Source organism: Erinaceus europaeus, chromosome 11 (genome assembly GCF_950295315.1).
Source record: "Erinaceus europaeus chromosome 11, mEriEur2.1, whole genome shotgun sequence".
In the NCBI taxonomy this organism is placed as follows: Eukaryota; Metazoa; Chordata; class Mammalia; order Eulipotyphla; family Erinaceidae; genus Erinaceus; species Erinaceus europaeus.
Genome location: NC_080172.1, coordinates 59919494 through 59939185, shown reverse-complemented (window position 1 = coordinate 59939185; position 19692 = coordinate 59919494). Strand labels below are relative to the sequence as shown.

The window sequence follows — 19692 nt, the reverse complement described above, 5'->3', positions numbered from 1 at the left end:
AAGGTTAAGGTACATTAAGACAAACCCCAATATTAAGGAACTTGTGGATTTGGGAATTATAAGATCTTGGGAAATTGGCCCAATAAAAAATTGCAAAACAAGACTGAATCCTGTAATGTCATCTGCCAACCCAGAACAAGTGAAGTTAGACAAACATAGATGATGATGAGGAACAAATCAAGCACAAACTTTCCTTGCCCTGTATGGAAGGACATTTCCTTCTGCACTCTCACAGTTCATAGCTGAAAATATGCCATCTATTTATATATCACGTTCTGCGTTCTAGTTGGACCTGATTCAATAGATATTTATTTGTTTATTTTGCTACACTGGGTTATTACTAACTGGGTTAAGAATGGGGCTCAGTAACTGCAGGACTCTACCATTCCCGGCACTCTTTTTTATTTTTATTAGTGATTAACATAATTGTTAGATAGTAGGGGTATAATTCCATACAATTCCCACTACCAGACGGAGTTTCATGTCCCATCCCCTCCATTGGAAGCTTCCTTATTCTTTATCCCTCTCTAGGAGTAAGGACCTTTATGAGGTACAGAAGCTGGAAGGTCTGGCTTCTGTAATTGCTTCTCTGCTGGACATGAAGGTTGGTAGGTCGATTCCCAGTCTGTTTCTATCTTCCCCTACTGGGGTAGGGCTCTGTAAAGGTGGAAACATTGGACACATTGTTGAAGTTGACCCTGGCATTCTTTTTATCTCTTAATTTTGATAGAGACAGAGAGAAGCAGAGAGGGAGAAAGAGAGGGCAAGAGAGGAATTGAAAGAGAGACACCTGAAGTATTGCTTTACTGCTTATGAAGTCCCCCACCTGACAGGTGAGGACTAGGGGCTTGAGCTGTGGTCCTCATAAATGATAGCTTCTGTGTTCTATTGGATGAACTACTACCTGGCCCCTCAACAAGTATTTTTTCAACAAGATTAATGTAACTGTCAACATATATCAACATGATAGTTGTGTTCTGAATTTATATACAAGTGTGTTGACAATTTATAGATTTTGAATGTGATGCTTTAGGCTCTTACTCTTTTTGTTTATTTTTATTTTTTTGCTTCCAGGGTTATGGTGCCTGCTCCATAACCATTTTCCCCATTTTGTTGCCCTTTTTGTTTATCGTTGTTGTTGATGACATTGTTGGATAGGACAGAGAGAAATCGAGTGAGAAGGGGAAGACGGGGGGGGGGGGGAGAAAGATAGACACCTGAAGATCTGCTTTGCTACTTGTGATGCGACCCCCCCCCCCTGCAGGTGGGGAGCTGGGGGCTTGAACCAGGATCCTTATGCCAGTCCTTGTGCTTTCCACCATGTGCACTTAACCTGCTGTGCTACCACCCAGCTCCCTCTTACTCCTTTTAAACCTTGCCACATTTCTTCTTCTTTTCCTTCTCTTTCTCCTCCTCCTCCTTTTTCTTCCTTTAGTTTAAACATATATGGATAGAAAGAAGGAGGAGGCAGGCAAGAACATTCACTGCACAGCTCTGGCATATGATGGTGCTTGGGATTGAACCAGGGACCTCAGAGTCTTAGGCATGAAAGTCTTTTGCATAACCATTGTACTATCTCCCTGGCCCTCTGACCACCTTTCTCTGAACACCAGAGTCATGTGAAGCATCAAACCATTGTTCTTTGACAAAGAGGCAGAATTACTCATTGCTGGCTTTCTGCTCACTCCTGAATAGGCCAATTTTCCTTTTTGGGAAAAGGTTAACCAAATTCTACTGTCAGACTTTCATGCTGAGCAGGTGGCTCCTCCAGTGAATAGCTGGTTTGTGGGAAAGGTGCATTGTTTTGTGGGAAGGCTGCTGGGTGAAGTGACCAGAGATCAGGTACTCCTTGGTGGTACTGTACTGTTGTCCAATCTGTTCTGTTCCATGGACTATTGGCCCTGATCATTTTCACTCTGACGATGACTTAACCAGTTCCTGTAAAACGTAGAACTAGTTGCTCACTTTTTCCACTAAACTCAGAATCATCTCAATAGTCATGTTGTCTCCAGAAATAGACCTTTGCTTCCCCTTTGTTCTTTTGTAAAAAACAGTCATTAAGACTGGACATGGGTCATAAACACAGGTAAAAGGAAAGAGAGGCATTTTGCATAATTCTTTTACCTCTTCCTCTCCCTTCTCACCCTTTATTTTATCAGACCTTTTACCCACTCCAGGTCATTCATGCTTGACTGATAAGAGCCAGCCAGGGATGGAAAAACACCCCATTGAATAAGCAGTTAGAAGACTTAAGCACAAGTTCTGGCTTTATAACTTACTGGCTATGTCCCTGGGGGGATCTTGAAGGCCATTTGACCCTTAGTTTCTTCATTTGGGGAATGGTAACAAAACCCAATTCACTGTGTGACCATGAAAATGAAAGAAGCTAATGACCAGAAGTCATAACACAGTACATTGAGTTCAACCAATACTGGTGCCTTTTGCATTTTCTTCTTCATCTGATCTTTGATAACCCTGTAGAATTCAAGGTCAAGTTCTTTTTTTTTTTCCTTGCAGACTCATGAAACCCCAGGACTCAGTAAGTTAATTTACCTGCCTGAAGCATTGTAGTGCCTGAAGCATTACAGTGAGTTAATTGCAGAACAAAGATGGAAGTCTCTTACCACAGGCAGTTGCAGCCCTCTGCCCACCTCATCAGTTGCTGAGACCTAGTAGTTAACCCAGCTGTGTGGCTTAACAGGCTGACTGACTCCCTGAGGATTGCTATTACCTGACAAGTCCATGAGCTCATACGCATCCTTTCTCCTTTCCTGAACCCAGGTTTTGGCCCCTACCCAGTTCCTTGTCACAGTCCCCATGAAAGGCCTGGCTGGGTACCGGGAGGTCAGGGAGCAGCGCTGGCGCTACTACAACCTGCAGGGCGTCAGGTTCTCCTGCCCCCTGCGGGACCCGGAGGGCCTGCAGCAGTGGCTAGAAGTGGAGCAGTTTGTAAAGAGCCTGTGGCAATGGCATGAGGCAGATGTGAACATTGAAGGAGACATTGTGCCTGCCAAGCTCCTCCAGGTGTTCCAGAAACTGGTTGAAAATGCAATCATAACCTGTCACCTCTCAGGTGAGCTGCCTGGGGATTGGGTGGGGGGTGGTTGTAGGTAAGAGAAGTTTCTGTCTGCATGTGAACTCACACATGTGCCCCTGAATTGAGACAGTCTCCATGTGCTCTTTAAGCCACCCCCCAACTATGAACTAATATATACATATACATATATATGTATATATACACATATATGTATAATTTGATAGCACAGAGAGAATTGAGAGGAAGGGGAAGATAAGGAGGAAGGGAGAGAGAGGAAGAGGAAGATAAGGAGGAAGGGAGTGTAGCATTGCTGCACTGTTTGTGAAGCTTTCCACCCCCTCACCCCCAGCAGGAGCCTGGGTTCTTGTTCATGCTAATATGTGAACTCAAGCAAGTGCCCACTGCCAGCCCCACCATTTCTTTTCTGCTGTGACATACAGAAGAATAGAACTCTCTCACATACTGCATGTTCCAGTGGGTTTCAGGAGGTTGCTGCCCTGGCATAGACAGGAGAGCTTCGGGATCCACATCCTTTCTGTGATGTTTGCTTAAAGACATGGGCAATTATTTTATTTTTTAATTTTTTTTTTTTTTTAACCAGAGCACTGTTCAGCTTTGGCTTATGGTGGTGCAGGGGACTGAACCTGGGACTTTGGAGCCTCAGGCATGAGAGTCTGTTTGCATAACCATTATGCTATCTACCCTCTGCAATGGGCAATTATTTTTATACGCCTTAGATCTTTGTTAATCGTAAATGTGTACTCCAATACCCTCCATCTGCCTACATAACCTAGTTCATGAGATATCTTATTTGAAAACCACTGACTTGTTTCAAAACAAATGCCAGAACTTATAAAGAACTAAGTTTGACAATCCCAAATCTTTTTAAAAATATTTTATTTATTTATTTCCTTTTTGTTGCCCTTGTTGTTTTTATCATTGTTGTGGTTATTATTACTGTTGTTATTGATGTTGTTGTTGCCAGATAGGACAGAGAGAAATGGAGAAAGGAGGGGAAGACAGAGAGGGGGAGAGAAAGATAGACACCTGCAGACCTGTTTCACTGATTGTGACGTGACCCCCCTGCAGCTGGGGAGCTGGTGGCTCTAACCAGGATCCTTTTGGGTCCTTGCACCTTTGTGCTATGTGCACTTAACCTGCTGCACTATAGCCCAACCCCCGACAACCCCAAATCTTAATGAACAGTATGCTGTGTATATACTCATAGATGTGCGTGCGTGAGCATGTGCACATACACGTTCACACACTTCTTTCACATGAATTTAAACTGAGAATATAAGGCTATATTTCTAAAGTACGAAAGAATAATTTTTAAAACATTTTTTATTTGTTCCTTTTTGTGCCCTTGTTGTTTTATTGTTGTAGTTATTATTGTTATCGTCATTGTTGGATAGAACAGAGAGAAATGGCACCTGCACTTAACCCGCTGCACTACCACCCAACTCCTGAAAGAGTATTTTAGAGAAATCAATAAAAAATATGAGCAGACTGGTCCAGGAGGTGGCGCAGTGGATAAAGCACTGACTTTCAAGCATGAGGTCCTGAGTTCAATCCCTGGCACCACATGTACCAGAGTAATGTCTGGTTTCTTTCTCTCTTCCTGTCTTTGTCATGAATAAATAAAATATTTTTTAAAAAGAAAGAAATATGAGCAGACCAATAGAAATAATGCAAAAAATATGAATTACAAAAAAAGAAGGTAGAGGTCAAGGACTTGACTCACTGATAGAGTAAATGACTTGCATGTATGAGGCCTGTGTTTGATCCCAAATAACAAGAAAGCCAAAAGCAATAAAACTGGTAAAACAAAACTATGATCTTTCTCTCCCTCCCCCTCTCACACAGGATTAAAATGAAAATATTACAAGATATTTATTTGTTTAGGATAGATACAGAGAAACTGAGACAGAAGGGGGAAATAGAGAGGGAGAGATGCACCTACAACACAGTTTGATTCTCGTGAAACCTCTCCCCTGTGGGTGGGGACCGGGAACTTGAACCAAGGTCATTGCACATTGTAATGTATGTGCTCAACCAGATGTGCCACCACCACCTGACTCCTAAAATTAATTTTTGAAATATAAATGGCAAGTAAAGATATTTCATTTAATATTTACTTTAAGATATGTACAGGGCCAGAGAGACAGCTCAGCCTGCTAGAGCACCAACCTGCATGCCCCATGATTCAGGTCAGAGCTTTTAATCACTGGCACTACCTTATACCAGAGCTGAGTAGAGCTCTGGTTCTCTCTCCCTTCTCCCTTATTCTCTCACTCTCTCCTCTTCGACTCCTCTCATAATACATACATACATATGTTTTTTTTTTTGGTTTTTTAAATTTAATAATGATTGACAAGACTGTAGGATAAGAGGGGTACAATTTCACCCATTTCCCACCACCAGAGTTCCGCATCCCATCCCCTCCATTGGAAGCTTTTCTATTCTTTATCCTTCTGGGAATATAGACCCAGGATCATTATGGGGTGCAGAAAGTGGAATCTAACTGCTTCTCTGCTGGACATGGGAGTTGGCAGGTCGATCCATACCCCCAATCTGTTTCTCTCTTCCCCTAGTGGGGTAGAGCTCTGGAGAGGTGGGGTTCTAGGACACATTGGTGCTCAGGGAAGTCAGATTGACATCATGGTAGCATCTGCAACTTACTGACTGAAAAGCATTAAGATATAAAGCAGAACAAATTGTTCAATCACCAGGAACCTAAAGATAAGAATAAAGCAGATGAGATTTGGGGTGTCCATTTTGGAAAAAACTCAGAAATCTATTTTAGGTATATTCCAAGGAGCCTATAACTACTAATTTTCACCTGATCCTTACAGCTAACATGCAGGTGGGCAAAAGGTGTTGCTGGGGAGATGATATCAGAGTTGGAAGTAGGACTAGAAAGTTGTATCAGGGCAGAGAGTAGCTCCCAAATATAGGAAAAGACATACACATGTTTTTGTATTGTATTTTTTTTTTTTTTAAAGAAATGTACCTTAAGGCAGCTATCATGCTGACAGTGAAGAAATCGTGGCCGTGTGTGGTGGTAGATTTAGTGAGACAGGTTTCTCCATTTATTGTCCTTGGAAAAGTAAGTTGGTGACAATACTTTTTTTTTTTTTTTTTTACCAGAACACTGTTCAGCTCTGGTTTATGGTGGTGTGGGGAATTGAACCTCGGACTTTGGAGCCTCAGGCATGAAAGTCTCTTTGCATAACCATATGCTATCTACCCTCCGCCCATGCCGATACCTTGGAAGGCTATTTATATCCTTTTATTTTTAAAGAGGACTTGACAATTCAGCAATTCTAGTTTTAGAGTTAATTCCTACATACAAAAAAGTTTGGCATTTTTTTAAAAATAATGAGTAGCTAGAAATAACCAAGGAAAATTGACTATTGATGCTGCCTCTACCTAATAGACTATTCTGTGGACTTTGAAAAGAATGGATATATATATATATATATATATATATATATATATATATATATATATATATATATATATATATATCCCTGGCTTGGGATAACAAAATGAAAAAAACCAAAGTGTTAAAGTGTTGAACAATGTACATTCCATTTGCACCAAAAGGAAAATATTTGTATACACATTGGCTTGTAGAGACAGGAGAGGTCTGGAAGATTCCATAATGGAAGCAGCTCATGTTTCAAGGTCTTGTATCCCGTGTACAATGCTTGTGTGGATTATTGAATTCAATACTTACAGCACCTCCAAAGTATAAGAATTAATTGTCTACCTGTTTTGCAAAGTGAGCAACAGAAAGATGAAGTCCCTTTTGCTGCAGGCTACATTACATGCCTAGTAAGCAGAGAGGCAGTGCAGGGCGTGGGCCAGCCAGGCTGGCTCCTGCATATGCTCACTTCTCTGCAGCAAGATTTGTTACCAGTGAAAGTGCAGCTTGGGGATGCAGAGGTGGTTGGGCTAATGAGGTGCTTTCAGTAAATAATGCTGAAGTGCCAGACGTTGTCTTCCTGTCTTCCTGTCGGGCAGCTTCTGATGAGATGCAGACAATAAGCTTCTTAATCACACCCAGCCAGGGAGCAGAATGTTCTCTTTTTGAGAAACCTGAAACAATGAATGGATGAGTTTCCATTTTATTTTCTGAGCAAAAGAAAGGGAGATATTCCCACTTCAAGACAGCTAGTCCTCTGCAATGAATGTCAACAAATAAAAATAACTGTATCTTTTGCAAAAAAAAAAAAAAAAAAAAGGATGATGGGATCTGAAATGAGTTCCATGCTGGGAGATGGAGAACTCTGCCAGATGTCATTTATTCTGTCTCTAAGACGTTATGATTTTACTGTTTAATTTTTTTTTTTATTATTGTTTAGATAGAGATGAAAAAGTCAGAGAGTGAGAGACCTCAGCACCAAAGCTTCATTCAGTGTGGTGAGGGGCAGGCTTTAAATGGCAAAGCAGCACCTTATCTAAGTGAGCTGTTTTGCTAACCCAGCTGCATTTATTCTCCCCTCTCTTTTGCTGGCAATGAGGTAGTGGGGGGAGGCTCGTTTGCATACTTTCAACCTTGTAAACCAGTGGCTATGACACACTTAAAAGTAGTTGGTGATTGCCAGGACTTAGGGTGGTAGCTCCACCCAAAGCTACCAGGCTGGTTTAATGAGTGATGGAAGCAGATAGTCCCTGAGAGATTGTGATTCAGATAAGAAACAGGTTAAGCCCAATACAACCAGTGATAGAAATAAGAGAACTAAAGCTGGGCCTTCCAAATAGTAGGCTATCTGGACAGAATAGAAGGGAATATACAACAGTACTTAATTCCACTTTGCAGTAGCAAATACTATATACCCCTGTGAATTTATATGGTGGTTATCAGGGGTGGGGCGAGGGACTTTGGTAGAGAGTGAGATGTCTCACAAACATGTGGGTGTGAAATTGTACTCCTAAAATCTTTCAGTTTTGCTAAACATTGTTAAATTACTAGAAGCAATTTTATATTTTTGCTATCAGGGTTACCACTGGACCTGGTGCCTGTATGACTCCACTGTTCCCAGTGGCCATTTTCCCTCCTTTCTTTATTTTCCCCTCTTCTCTTCTCTTCTCTTCTCTTCTCTTCTCTTCTCTTCTCTTCTCTTCTCTTCTCTCTCTCATATATATATATATATATGTTTCTTTTATAAAGATGAGAGAGGCAAAGAGTGATAGAGAGGAAAAGAGAGACACTTGCAGCACTACTCTACTATTTGTGGACACCCCCAGATAAGGACTGGGGGCTTGAACCTGGGTCCTCACACATGGTGACATGTGCTCTACTGGATGAACCACCTCCAAAACCCTTCCCCCATTTTTTAAGCTCTTAGAGATGGGGTGGGGAGAAAAAAGTGACCACCCATGACAGGGTCTAGTGTCTAGGAGTGCTTCTATGGGTGTTTGCTCAGGTCCTTTTTTTGTCTGGACATCAGCACCCTTCTCTGGCATGTCACTGGTGTACACATGAAAGTCACCGCACCAGTTATAGTCACTGCTTACAAATCCCTTTGTAGAATGAGTGTATTGACTGAGCCCAGCATTCACTCCTCCTCATCCCTCCACATGCCATTTCTCACCAGGTAAGGTTAGCATGCTAGCCAACCGCTGCGCAGTTTCAGTTGCCATGGAAACATCCCTATGCCAAGTGGAACTCCAGCTCACCCCCGCTGTGGAGATCACTGGTGTGTGGCCCAAAAGAGCCCGATGGCCTGCATGTCTGAAGCGATGGCCTTCGCCAGAGAAAGTGCAATGCGTCAAGGTACCCATGGGCGGGGCTTAACCAGCCTGTTGGAAATGCAGGTTCCTGAGACCTGCCCTGGACCTACTGAATGAGATTTTCATTCGATGGGATGGGTTTTAGCAAGATCTCCAGGTGATCCCGGCACAAGTTCAAGGTGGAGACCTGTCCTCTCCCAGCAAAATGGATGCAGTCTCTCTGATTAACTGCCCATGTCCAAGGAGTTTTGCATGAGACTTGCTCCCTGAGACTAGGTCCTTGGAAGGTGTCCTGCCTGCCTGGGAGGTAGGCCCCCCTGACTAGAGATGGCTTTCACTTCTTGTGGGCACTGCCATTCTCATTGCCTCGATCCTCTCATCCTTCTCCAGTCATTTGGCTTCACCCTGCTGGCCTGCTCGAGTTACCACTGGCAGCTGAGTTTCCATCGGGCGGAGAAGGTGCTGCTGCAACAGCTGGATGAGGATGGGGGCTGCCGTAGGGAGTGCCTGTGGGCCCTGAGGCAGATGACAGAGGATGTCTGGTGTCCAAAGAAGCAACCTGTTCTCACTGTTCAGCACCTGCAGGTGAGAGTGAAGGCCCAGTAGAGGAGCAGCAGTTAGCCTTTGCTGTCCTCCTGAGGGTACCTCCCAAAGGGGTCCATGTGTGACAACATCAAGCTGAGGCACTGGCACTTCCTTTGCCATCCCACAAAAGGAGCTCAATGACCCAGGTTTGTGACACAGGACAATCCTGCCCAGCATGGAATGTTCTCTGCCTCCCTCCATGCCCGCTTTCAGTTCTCTTTCCCTGGTCATCGTCCTCCTCCCCTTCCTCCTCCTCTTCCTCCTCCTTTTCTTCTCCTTCATTGCCACCATTGGGACTCAGTGCCTGCATGCCTGCACAACAAGCCCACTGTTCTTGGTAGACAGTTTTGTCTTTTTTTTTTTTTTTTAATCTCTTCCCTCCTCTTCCTTCTCCTCCTTATTTTGATAGAGATAGAGAAATTGAGAGGGAAGGGGGCAACAGAGAGGGAGAGAAAAAGAAACACCACCTGTAGCATTTCTTTACTGCTCATGAAGCTTCCACCCAGGAAGTGAGGACCTGGGTCCTTGTGCACTATAATATGTGTATTCTACTGGGTGCACCATCATCCTCCCCCTATTTTGCTCGTTTAAAAAATTAACTCATTAATGACAGAAGCAGAACACCACTCTGGTACATGTGACACCAGGAACTGAACTTAGGACATCACACTTACAAAACCAGCCTTCTAGTCACTGTACCCACCTCTCCTACTCCCACCAGAGCACTGCTTTGCTTCTTTATCTTTGCCGATAACCTATCCTCTCTGACTGACCCAGCTATCTTATGACATCTCATTAGCACACACTGGCGTCTTCCTCTGGAGTTTCCATAGTCTCATCATCGCCCATAGCACGTTCCCCTCCAAACACAACCTGTTCTGCTGGATCAAGGCATTTGCTTTCTTAAGATCAGCTGGCTGATACTATAGACTGAGCGGCTTTCCTGCGTGTCTGTCCATAGGCCATGCTATGTAAAGCCAGAGCTAAGAAAGAGACTGCAGTCTGTCTCATGTCAAAGTCTCATAATGTTATCCAGTGGCTTCATTATTTCTTGGTTAAAAACCCATGGAGGCACATTAAGTGGGATGAGTGTTGAGGACAGAGTGAATAAGGGCATCCAAGGCCCTCCTAGTCCTTGCTGGTCTCAAAACTGCTTTCATCCAAAGATTTTCTTTTATTCCAGTGATTTCTGAATCATCTAGAGCATTTCACAGCACAGCCTCACAGGTTCTGTTTTATAGTTCTGCCTAGCCCACCTGCACAGCAGAATAGAATCACACTTTCTCAAGAAAGTGCATTTTGAAAGGGGATATTTGGCAAGGAACATGGGGTAAGTGGAAACAGCACCCATTTGCCTTCCTCAGGCTTTCCCCCTCAGCTAAAGAACTAAATTGTCTCACTTTTCAGAGCCCCTGCTCAAGGCAGTCAGAGCTGACAAATCTGGTAGTAGATGTCATCCCAAAAGATGACTGGCATGTCCAGAACCCTTGTTAAACCTTGAGTCTGGTCCAGGAGATGGCTCATGTTGCCATACACATCCAGGCTTGAATCCCTTGCCACCACATAAGAGACTGATATGGGTGGGGAGGAGGGAGGCTTTACAATCACTGTGGCATCTCTTATAACGTCTTGCACCTTCTATCGAAAAGAATAAAAGTCCACCAGAGCATTAGAATCATGTAGGTGCAGAGCTCTGGCAATAAAACAGACAACAAACGAACAGATAAACAAAACCAAAGCCTTTAGAAAGAGGAAGATTGGGTTACAAAACAGCATCAGGAGAGACCCGAGTGTCATGGTAACCTGAGGGATAAGTGTCTCAGAAGGTTCTCTGCTCCGCCCTCCTGAGAGGCAGCTTCCTGTGAAGCCAGAGCTTATCTTTCATGGTTTTACTTGTTCCTGAAAGCCACTCACAGTCTTGGGAACTGGATTATAATAGGCCTGGCCACTTTTGTTTGTCTAGAGAGATAAAAGCTGAACAGCAAGAGAAAGTGAAACCTTTATTTTTGTCTTTAAGTTATCTTTACTAGCACATAATTGTCACCAACTCATTTGCTTAAAACAATATAATCTAAATCAAAACATAGTGAAAATATGACTATGAACCTAAAAATTCTCTTTTACTTTGTAGTAAAGGCTGTGTTTTAAAAATCCTTCCTATCGAAATGATCACATGAATTGATTTCACTCAGTCAGTAGAGGTTGAATGAATGCCTTTCTTGGGTCAGGTCCTCTACTGGGTATTGAAATAGGTTCAGCGGACCCAGTGGTCGTGTACGCAGTAGAACACACATATCACCACAACCAAGGACCCAGGTTTAAGTCCTCAGTCCCCACCTGCAGAGGGGATGCTTCATGTGTCTCTATTCCTCTCTCACTCTGGATCTTTCCCTCCCCTCCTAATTTTTTTTTTTTTTTGGTCCCTATAAGATATAGCTCATCCGATAGAGTGTATACTTTTTACCACATGTGAGTACCCAGGTTGGAGGCCCTGGCTACCACATGGAAGCACCTGAATAGAGGAAGCTTCACAAGCTGTGAAGGTCTGCCCTCCTCTGTCTCTTCTTGTATCTCACTCTCTACCAAAAAAGTAAACAAACAATTATGAATAAATCTATTGGGAGCCAAGGAGCCCTACAGTCTCAGATCTTCAGTGATATCCCTGGTGGCAAACAATGAAAGAAAATTTATAACATAAATATAAAGTTAGATTCAGTCCTCTACTTTTGTGAAATTTACAGTCAATAGGATGTCACACAGATATGTAGGAAACAAATACAGTGGAGATGACTACTGGTCCGATGAATGGGTGTCATGGGGACATGTGATCTGGTGCAGAGTGTCCTGGCCCAAGAGGGAAGGAGGTCTGCTTGTGCAGGTTGGGAGGATGAGAGCAGGAATGGGAGGGCTTTGGAGACACAGGGAGAGAATGGGAGAACTGGAGGAGAAGTTAAAGAATAAGCCTTCTCTCTCTCTCTTCCTCCCTCCTCTTCCTTCTTCCCCTCCCTCTTTTCTCCTCCTCCTCCTTCTTTTTTCCTCTTTCTTTCTTTCTTTCTTTCTTTCTTTCTTTCTTTCTTTCTTTTTTTGTCACTGCTGAGAATTCTCTGCTTTGGGTCAATTTTTTCAGATAGAGAGACAGGGAGAGAGGGAAAGATAATCACAACACTGAAGTTTCTCCCAGTGCAGCAGGGGGCCAGGTTCAAACTTGGGTCCCTCCCAGGTGAGCTATCTTGCCAGTGCCAGGACTGAATTTTAAATTAATCCAGATATGAAGACAGTGAAGTAATTGTAACAAGAAGCAACAGCGTAAATTTAGATTTGAACTTGGGGACCAGGGGAAAGAACTTGTATCCCTGTGCAGGTCCTTGCACTTAATACTATGTGCTTCCCCCACCCCCCCTTTACTGGAGGGTTTTTTTTTTTCTGTCCTATCCAGTAACAACAACAACAACAACAAAATAGCCTCCGGGAGCAGTGGATTCGTAATGGAGGCACTGAGTCCCAGGAGCAGTGGATTCGTAGTAGGGTCACTGAGCCCCAGCAATAAATAAAAATAAATAAATTTAGATTTGAGACTGAGCACAAGCTACAGTGTGGAAGGTGACAAGAATAGATGGAGGCTGTCAGGCAGCAGGGACAGGGCCCGGCTGATGTGGGATAAGAGATGCTGCTGCTGCTGCTGCTGGAGACCTGGGGTAAGAGGGAGATTTGAGGACTAGCAAAACAGCTCACTTGGGAGTGGGCCTGCTTTTTGTCATGTGCATGACTCAGGCTCCAGCCTGGACCCCAATGCACTGGTGCTGTGGTGTCTTTCCCTCTTTTCCTGGCCCTCACTTTCCTTCCTTCCTTTCCAAATATACCTTATGTGTTTGGTGAGAGAATGAGAGACAGACAAGAGAGAGACCAACTAGAGTGCTGCTCAGATCTGGCTTGTGGTGCTGGCATTGAACCTGGGACCTCAGAGCCTCAGGCATGAAAGTCTTTTGTATAAACATTATGCTGTTTCTTCAGCCCTCTCTTTCTGTGTTTTTATCTGGGAAAAAGTCATTTCAGAGTAGTGAAAACTCAGAGAAGGCAAAATACACAAAACCCCCATAGAGGACAATTTGAGAAGTGCTGAGGCAGGAGGAATGGTAGCTGGATTGAGGTGCTATCGGAGTGGTGCCTTCCAGGTTTGCTTCTTTTCTAACTGGCTACAGAGAAGGAAGGTCACTAGTTCAGTTTGGCTGTGTTGACTGACATGAGATAACTTTCAGATTTCCAAAAGCTTGCAGGTTAGGAGATGTATGGAGGGGGAAAAAAAAATCCAACTCTCTCTGCATATAGCTTGGAAACACAGACCACCATTGTGGAAGGAAGAGAATGAAGAGGAAAGCGCCTGGAGTAGGATCTCTAGACACCCCACCAGCCAGACACAGTACCTGCAATGGTATGACTGCCATACTCAGATTAACTCCAGAGACTGTGCTGGAAGCCAAGGGAAGAGAAATCCAGGAGGGGCTGTATAAACCAGAGCATCAGATCCTGCTGAGAGGTGCAATAAGGTTGAGGGTTGAAAGGTGCCTGGTGGCTTCAAAACCATGAAGACCACTGGACCTGAAGGAGAACAGCTGTTGAGGAGAGATGGCAGTAGAATCCACACTGCCACGGAGAAGGGCAGGGACTCGGAAGAAAGGAAGAGATAACAAGAAAGTAAGTTGATTTTCAGGAGTGTCTAGGATTCCCAGAGAAAAGGGCAGTAGGGCAGGAGAGAGAGTGGACTAGAAAGAGCAGGATTCCATGAACTGCTTTAAGAGACAGTGAGGATGAGAGCCCCAGCTAGGAGGTTGAGGCTGGCAAGGAGTGAGAGGGTGCTGTTGTGGGGAGAACAGTCTGTTTTGGGAACCAGGGAAGTTGTGCAGCTGGTAAAGCCCTGGACTTACAAACATGAGGTTTGGAGTTCAATTCTCAGTATCTTCTCTCTCTGTGTGTCTGTCTCTGTCTCTTGAGAAATAAAAGCTTTAAAAGATTTCTGGTTTGCAGGCACAAAAGTTTCCACTTTCCCCACACCCTACATGTAGAATGAAGTATTCCAGCTTTAATAGGCATGATGGTCACTGGAAATAGAGGGGAAAGAAAGAATAACTTAGAAAAGTGGTTCAGGAGCCCAGCAGAGCAAGGCCAAGTGCCCCCAGAAGTGGACATCATGAGTAGAACCAGCGTTTCTGGCTAATTGCTGCTCCCCTCCTTCCAAGGCCTCCCGGGCACAGCAGCATTTCTGAAGCTGTTCTCAAACTGGCATCTGACGTGGCCTCTGTTTTCCACAGACCGTGCTTCTCTGGACGTGTGAGAAGTACCCAGATGCCAAGGACTGGCAGAACTTCAACAGAGCATTCCAGCGCCTGGTGAGGAAGCTGCACAAGTGTGTAAGCCAGCACTTCCTCAAGCACTACTTTGTGCGCACCAGCAACCTCCTACAGAATGTCAGTATATCCGAGCTGGACGCTGTGGCCCAGAGGCTGACCTGCTTCCTGAAGAACCCCCATATCAGCCTTCCCTGAGGCTGCTCCTACCTCCTCACTCTCAGACACTTCACACTTGAGCAGTCCTTCCCTGTGGAATGTCCCAGTGAGATGCTAAGACTCTGCTCTGGGAAGAAGCCATGTGTGGCAGAGGAAGTGGCATCTACCCAAGGGCATGAAGAGGGAGAACCTGTGCCTAGAGAGGCCTGGACCAGGCCTCCCTCTAGCCAAGCAGGCATTTCTGCCTCTCTAGCTTCCTTTCTTGGGTATAGTTCTCCACCAGTTCCTCCAAGCTCCAGAGTCTGAAGTGATGACAGTTCTGGATTTATCTTCCCCTTGCTCAGGATCTGGTTGTCAGGATGTAATCAAGACCTCCCAGAAGGCTAGACAGCATCCTGATACCCATCAGGGGGCTCTGCAGCCCAAGAGCCTTGAGCTCTTCTTCCATGTCTAAAGTGGGGCAAGCGGGACTGTGCATCCAGGCTGCTGCCCTTTAAAGGGGGACCTCTGGGGATCTGCATGAGTTGCTTATTGCTCTTGTGGCTGGTGTTTGCCTTCCGGGTCATTAGCTGCACCACTTAGGAAATAATGACATATGATACATGTGGTGGGCTAGCAGTCTTGCATAGTGCTCCCTCCCCACTCCCCCTGTTGTCCTACAGTTGCCCCAAATAGTGCCTCATGGCATTGGCTCTGTCTGCTTCCCTGGTATCTTTCAAGTAAAGAGAGAGTGTTCTTGATGGAGGAGTGTAAGTCACACATCGAAGGGCAGCTCTCTCTGCCCTGCTGAGCCCAGCCACTGCTTTCCCTTTCCCCCTTGTGTCATGGGTCAAGGATGGGACTTCCTTATACTTAAGGAATGAAATCGGTGCTGTGATTTTTTAGGGAGAAACATTGGTGTCACTCACCTCTTAGTGCCTGCCTTTGCTCATGTCACTAAGACATTTATTTGCAGAGACAGCAGAGAACAAGGTGGACAAGGACTTGATGAATGACACCTGACAACAAAGACAGGAAATGAGTAACAGATCATTGCAATCATTCCAGACAGTGGCAAGTGCCCTTGAAGGAACTAAACAGGGTATTACACTAGAGCCACAGAAAGAACTGGAAAGATGACCATGTCAGCAGCTAAGAGGAAGGAAGTGGGGTAGGGGGTGCATGCAGAGGGACTGGTAGGAGTCAGATCACCTGCTATAGGGGAGCTAGGGAGGAAATCATATGTTATTCTTAAATCAAAGTTCTGTCATTGGACCACATCCGAAGAAGAAGAGTGACATAATCAGACTTGCCTTTTCAATGCATGATCAGCACAATTAGCAATTGCATTAAGAGGGGTTGGGGCCCACATAAAGGTCAGAGTCCTGGAAAGCCTGGAAGTCCATTCATTTTGAGTGCCATGGCGGTCCCCACAGCCACATGACCCATGTAGCACAGCTCTCTGGAATTCTAGGAGTGCTTGTCAAGGTCAATGGTTTCTTTAGGCATTTACTTAAAGTCCAGGGCATCCTTTACTACTTTGGATGTTGGACTATTTCCAGAAACTATTTCTTTTTGCTTAATTTTTTCCCCCTTATCACTGGGGCTTCACTGTTCCAGGATAACCTTTTTTTTTTTTTCCCTTCTTGGAAAGAGAGACTGAGGCAGACAGAGATGGTGAAAGAGATCATAGCACCAAATGTTCCTCCAAGGCTTGGTGGGCTGGCCTTGAACTTGGACTGCACACATGTTAAAGCAGTGCACTATCCAAGTGAATTAGTTATTTTGACAGCCCCAGTTTGAAATGTTTTAAAGGAAGTTTATGAGAACAGTCACGGTCATAAAAAGCACAAAATACTGATTTTATTCACTAAAAAGTCACTTGAAAATGGAAATTAACTTTTAGAACATGACTGTCACTGAGTTTGGTATGTTTGGGCTCTTGCATAGAAAATCATGGCTTAAATTATTAAAATTTTTTCCTGCTGCATATGTGTATACATTTTGAATATATTAAATGATGTGCAGATCTGTGGTTTGCTCAATCATTAAAACTTTTTCATTCAAATTTTCATATTTGTGCCTTAGGAAACATTACTTGGGAGAAGGTGGCAGATATAGCAGAATATAGCACTATAATAAATAGTGCTTTACAAAATCACCAGATTTCAGAGGAATAATTTCCACATCAGACATGATATGTCTAAGTCCCACACCATCTCCACCCATTCCCCACCCCTTGATGACCTTGAAGATAATGCAGATTAAAAAAAAATAGAAGCAGCTTAAACAAGGTTTAAAACATCTCTGCACTCAGAATGCCAAACATATAAGTTGGTAGTTCCAGTGATTTGAAACACATATGTATATGCATGTGGAGACAGGTGGTAGTGACATTCTCCACAATCTGCTTCCAGTAGATTCTCCCCACCTTTCCTGTAGGCAGAGCTCTGCTTTGGAGTAGGGCTACCTGCAAATCCCTAAGTAGTTCCACTACTGACCAGAAGAGGGAAGTAGGGGACCACATATGAACTCAGCCAGATCGCAACCCATAGCCCTCCTCAGAGTCCAGCAGTGCCATTCTCCTCAGCCTGCCACTTATATCTGCCTTCTCAAACAGACAAACAAACATGAAAGGAGCTGAGGACAATGGATCCTAGTTTCTGTTAACCTTTTCAGAAATAGTACTTTTGCTTAAGTAAGGTTCAGATCCTTATAGGGAGTCTGGGAGGAGTCAGTCCAACCATTTCATTTCCTAGAATTTGCCCTTTTGCCTTCCTTCTGGTCAATTTTTTTTTTCTAAAATCTCCCAGAGGTCACCTGAAAGAACTACTGGTAGAGGTGAAGTGGCTGGGGCACTACCACTACAGTTGACGTACTCACATCTTTATCCCAGCACGGAATCACATGCTCTTGACAAGTCCATTTTTTTCTTTTTACCAGAGCACTGCCCAGCTCTGGCTTATGGTGGTGCTGGAGATTAAACCTGAGAGTTTGGAGCCTTTTAGACATAAAAGGTTTTTGCATAACTATTATACTATCTCTCTAGTTTCACACTTCTAAAATCTGCTGTTTTTCTGTGGGCATACTTCTGGGTTGAATTGTCTTTCAAGTCACATGATGAAGTCCTAACCCATAGTGCCTTCGGTGTGACTATTTTGTATGGGGTCATTAAAGAGGTGACTGGAGTAAAAATAAATAAATAGAGGAGACCCTTCATGTGTATCCATATGCAGCAGGATTCATGTAGAGATACTGGGGAGTATGCCAAGAAACAAGGCCATCTCTGTACCAATTCTGTTTTTCAGTCTGTGCCATCTGCTATTTTGTTAATAACAACTCTGGGACACTAATGAAGGCAGCATGAGAGAATACACACACCTTGTGGCTCTGATGAGGGAAACCCATGATGTTATGAATGTACAAAACTTTTAGCTGTTTAATGCTTTGTACAACATCCAAATTTTTCCCTTGTATCTGAAACTCAAATGTTATGGGCTGTCATAATAGCTACCCAAGTTTGACTCAGCCCCCATACCACTGAAGAAAGCTTCAGTGCTACAAACTCTTTCACTCTATCTTTAAAAAAAAAAAAAAGAGCATTTTCTTATTCAGTGTGATTTAATGTGTTATTATTTTGGATTTTGAAATGTTGTTATCATTAATTTGAATTTTAAAAACTTCAGCTTTCTCAGACTAAAAATATAATCAAATTTTATCATGCTTTCAGGTAGCAGCAGAAATCAGTAAGCATTTAGCCTTTTCTTCTTGTCACCAGAGTTATTGCTGGGATTTAGTGTCTATATTGACTCCATTCCTGGCATTCTTTTTCTTTCTTTCTTTCTTTCTTTCTTTCTTTCTTTCTTTCTTTCTTTCTTTCTTTCATCCTCTCTTCCTTTATTTCTTTCTCTTTCTTTCCTTCCTTCCTTCTTTTTTATTATATTTTAAATATTTATTTATTTACTTATTCCCTTTTGTTGCCCTTGTTGTTTTTGTTGTAGTTGTTGTTGAATAGGACAGAGATAAATGGAAAGAGGAGGGGAAGACTGAGAGGGGGAGAGAAAGACAGTCACCTGCAGACCTGCTTCACCACTTGTGAAGCGACTCCCCTGCAGGTGGGCCTTTCTTTCTTTTTATTGATTTAATAATGATCGACAAGACCATAGGATAAGAAGGGTACAACTCCATACAATTCCCACTACCAGAGTTCTGTATCCCATCCCCTCCACTGAAAGCTTTCCTATTCTTTATCTCTCTGGGAAGATGGACCCAGGATCATTATGCGGTGCAGTAGGTGGAAGGTCTGGCTTCTGTAATTGCTTCTCTGCTGTACATGGACATTGGCAGGTCAATCTATACTCCCAGACTGTTTCTTTCCCTTTCTCTCTCTCTCTCTAATTTATAAAAAGGAAACATTGACAAAACCATAGCATAAGAAGGGTACAACTCCACACAGTTCCCACCACCAGGACTCTGCATCCCATTCCCTCCCCTGATAGCTTTCCTATTCTTTGAACCTCAGGGAGTATGGACCCAAGGTCACTGTGTGGTGCAGAAGGTGGAAGGTCCAGCTTCTATAATTGCTTCCCCACTGAACATGGGCGTTGACAAGTTGATCCATACTCCCAGCCTGCCTCTCTCTTTCCCTAGTAGGGTGGGGCTCCGGGGAAGCTAAGCTCTAGGACACATTGGTGGGGGTTATCTGTCCAGGGAAGTCTGGTCGGCAATCATGCTAGCATCTGAAACCTGGTGGTTGACAAGACAGTTAACATACAAAGCCAAACAAATTGTTGACCAATCATGAACCTAAATGCTGGAATAGTTGGGGGGTGGGGGGGGATCCTCCAT

General features: G+C 43.8%; 1 protein-coding gene across 3 annotated transcripts in view; it reads left to right on the top strand.

Annotated features, from left to right (window-relative positions):
• MAB21L3 (mab-21 like 3) overlaps positions 1-18464 on the top strand; it is a 38595-nt gene extending 20131 nt beyond the window's left edge. For all 3 annotated transcript variants that reach the window (XM_060201828.1, XM_016189306.2, XM_016189305.2), the window contains exons 4-7: positions 2782-3073; positions 8644-8822; positions 9170-9364; positions 14671-18464. In XM_060201828.1, coding sequence (XP_060057811.1) covers positions 2782-3073; positions 8644-8822; positions 9170-9364; positions 14671-14904 — 900 coding nt within the window. In that variant the 3' untranslated portion in view covers positions 14905-18464. The remainder of the gene's footprint in view (positions 1-2781; positions 3074-8643; positions 8823-9169; positions 9365-14670) is intronic.
• Positions 18465-19692: the final 1228 nt, after the last annotated feature.